Source organism: Argentina silus (genome assembly GCF_951799395.1).
Source record: "Argentina silus genome assembly, chromosome: 3".
NCBI classification, from domain to species: Eukaryota; Metazoa; Chordata; class Actinopteri; order Argentiniformes; family Argentinidae; genus Argentina; species Argentina silus.
Genome location: NC_139657.1, coordinates 17,019,701 through 17,023,404, shown reverse-complemented (window position 1 = coordinate 17,023,404; position 3,704 = coordinate 17,019,701). Strand labels below are relative to the sequence as shown.

Sequence of the window (3,704 nt, the reverse complement as noted above, 5' to 3'; positions counted from 1 at the left end):
CTCAAATAGTAGTTTATTTGTTACTTTCCACACAAGTGTTCCTCAGACTGGAGTAGTAAGGTAGTGGGGGTCATGGAGGATGAGGTGCAGCTCTTCACTGCACCGCAAGACCAGGGGTGTGTTCAGAAAGGTGAGAAGTTCCAGACCTAGAATTGGGTCAGATAGCCGACACGAGGAGTGCCTTGACTGAAACTTAGATTTCCAGTATTTTTCTTATGCGCTGACAGGGAGTTGAATAGTTGATGAACCTAAGTCGTAGCCCAGTAAAAAAAATATTAATTGATTTGCCCTGGACGCAGAATTTGCAGGCTAAATTGATAACCACATATCAATATTGTAAGGCTGACGTTATCTGATTTGAGCAGTATGCTGTGTTGCAGCAGGTGTGTCAATTTTTATTCTGCCCAGTAGGTGGGACTTGATGCTTGGAGCATGGAGGAGTTCGCCCTCTCTCTCCCGTCTCCTGCCACTGTTTCAACGCTATCCCCTCGGAGTCTTGGAGCTGTGGTGGTAGAACAGAACAACCTGGAACTAAGCGGCTAACGGCAGCATGAATACAGGGTAACCTCTACCATGCAGTCTAGTGAGGAGGAGAAACCTGGACTACTGATTTTCGAACATTTTCTTCTCTAACGGAGTATTTTTTCCGTTTCCTCGCCCTCGTCTCTTGAACTAGATGGACATTACCCCATTCGTATCAATTTGACATACCTACACATATTCACACGCCCGCGCGCACACACTACACAATCGGCATAGTCAGGCGGACTCATTCAAAAACGCAGAAGGATATTTATCCCAAAACTTTGAATCATGGATTTATTTTTCATTCCGCCACGAATTTGCTGGTGGAGGGTATTGTTTCTTTTGAGCATCTTTCAGGACTACTTGAGCTCTATGCTGGACTGCCCGACGACATGCAGTTGCTCTACAACCGAGATCTATTGCAATAAGTCTGACAATGGGAGATTCTTTCCCCTGCTCGCACTGCAAGACACTGGGAGCAATGGAAATAACAGCATCGAAGATTTTTTCAAGAACATCACTTCAATGTAAGTGTGCCCAATAGTGGTGTCTCTCATATGTTGAGTCCGTGAGTGTGTGTATCCAAACTATCTATGTTTTATACATCCCAGTTATTCGCACAGGTGCTATACGCCTACGTTATACGTTTAGAATGCAAACCTGTGTCCAGCTAAAGTCAGACATTGAGCGGAGTCTAAATAGTTCCCTACTGTAGGCCTATACACTTTAGGCCTATCATTTTCCCTCAAAATGAACCATTCCATACAGTTATTTCAGCCACACTGTAAGCCTTTGCGAGGCATTTATTCGTTAGAATGCGGTGTGAATATGATATGCTCTTGAACAAATAGACCTGTTGGTGCATTGGCCTCAAAGCACCAAACCCCGCAATCTTCCAGCTACTTCAAATTAATCTATGTCCTACCTCTTTCTGAAAACCTGCATTTATGCGGGGCTAGCTTAAAGAAATCAAAGGCTAGACATATTCCCACAAGAAGCAATATCCGTAAAGCACTTGATGAAATACATCCAAATCTAATCACATCTCTGGAGAGGCTCCTCTGCTTCAGATAGTTTTTTTTATTTTTTTATTGAAGCTGCTTTGTATTCATGTCAGGGATTCTCAGAATAATTTGTATCTAACGTTGGCTGGTTACCTTGTGCTTCGCTTACTGAAATAATTAAACACATTTTTTTTTCAACCAGCAATCAATCTCCACTTTAAAAAACCCGAATTATCATGCATTACAGTTTTATTTTTGTATTGATAAGGCGTTATTCTATATTATGCGTCGTTTGCTTCTCGGTTTTGGTTTAATAACCTTGAGTTTTCGTTCGATTAGGTTGACAGTCAAGTTTGTGAAATCAGATCTCTTGTAGTATCCACTGTGATTTGATGGTAACCTATGGCTTGCTGTCACTCACTCGATATTCTGATTACGCACACGCATGAAAACCGATGTCCAGCCTGTCATGTGAAGTAAAGTGTGCTAGCCAAAAGGTTTCCCCTCTTTTCGATTCTCGATGGAAAGTATGTTTGGACTCTATAAGTAATGTCTTGGTAAAAAAAATAGAGCATGGACACTGATGACATACTTTCCTCTCCAAGGCTGGAGAAACCGTCTCCCGCAAGGCACCGTTCCCCTCACGGCTAGAATTGTAAGCCATTTAGCGCTCTCACTCACAGCACGGTGAATTTAGATTGCACCCGCTTGCATTCACGTCGACATGATTCGAAATTAAAACAAGGTTACCACCCGAGATAAAGGAACGAGATTATCAATACCCATTACTGAAAAAGTGATATTGGATCCCAGGCGTAACATTGCACCCTTAAGAGATTATTTTGGTGAAACAAAACCCCAATTCATTGGCGATGCTTTATTGACAATTGCCAAGAACGAGGGTGTCATGACAACCTCTCTGTTTTGCACTGAATCCACTCAATTTCCATAGTCTGAGAAGTGTAATGATTTGCCTGGTGTGCTTAAGTAGCCAACATGTGGGCCTACAGGCCAGATCATACGTTTCATAGCCACGCAAAATTATGACCATCTAATCCTATGTCACCTTGATTTTTCTATAATACATAAGCTTACTGTCTTTGTAGTTGTCCTGTTTTTCTGGTATACTCATTTCAGCGCGCTTTGTCCTCTGTCTCTCACCTAGGCCACTAGAGGGGATGCTGGTTGTTCTTTACAGAAATGGATTGAGAGAGCTCTTGATCATTAATATTGGCGCGTCCTTTTGTATTAATAGAATACAGGGGGAGATTGTTCTAGAATCAGAATGTTAGACCTATTCTTTGTCCGTTACTACGGGATCTTTGTTGAGCGCTGTGCATAGAACCGCATTGCACATGCTTGCTACTGTGAGTATAGGCTATGTTGGAGTCAGTCAGCACCCCCTATCACTGGACAGCTCCCGCACACTAACGTGGGAGCGGGCCATGTAGCCGTTCAAATGAATCTGCTGTCCTGGAGGCAGGACTTTGAATTGAGAAGCACCTTGAGACTGACGTCCTTTCGTCTTTCGTCTATACGTCATAATGTATTCCATTTAACGAATTGTAAAGATTAGGCCTTAATCATAACACTCAAATGCAAGCTTGGGTGATTTGTGTTGGTTCTTTTAGGTTCTAGTGCTAACCATGAATCACTGTCAAGAGTTATGTAACAGAAACTGGACGGTATCATTGTTAAAAAGGCCAGCCCTACCAATGTAGATTTCCCCTGGCATGTTAGTTTCCTGACCCCAATTAACTTATGGCGCTGCAACTTCCTCCACTTTATAGAAACCATTCACAGAAGCAAGGCTGTTATAAGAAACCATAGAAGAGATATTTTGAAGGCTATGATTGAATCATCAGACTAGTTCATTACCTACAGTACCATGGCCTTTCTATGATTTGTCCTTCACTAGATATCAAGAGACAAGACTTGAGATGTTGCATTAATATAGGCCCCAGTGATTCACTTTGGATCACATCAGTGTATATGGCATGTGTGAACTTATGGTTATGGCACATTGTTTGGAGTGTTCTGGCTTTCTCCATCACTGTTAGGCTTACTGGTAATGAGGTGCTGAATGCTCTGGCGTCCAGAACATGTTTGAAAGAGGTATAATCCTTACGGGCATTTTCAATTCAGTGAAACCACAAGTGTGTTTGAAGAGGAGGA

At 42.3% G+C, this 3,704-nt stretch overlaps 1 protein-coding gene across 1 annotated transcript in view; it reads left to right on the top strand.

The window, feature by feature from the left end:
• Positions 1 to 813: 813 nt before the first annotated feature.
• Positions 814 to 3,704, top strand: part of ntrk3a (neurotrophic tyrosine kinase, receptor, type 3a) — a gene marked incomplete at both ends in the record, with an annotated part of 139,145 nt that continues 136,254 nt past the window's right edge. Inside the window, one exon of the mRNA XM_083665589.1 lies at positions 814 to 1,052. Within this exon, the coding sequence (XP_083521715.1) occupies positions 814 to 1,052 (239 nt within the window). The remainder of the gene's footprint in view (positions 1,053 to 3,704) is intronic.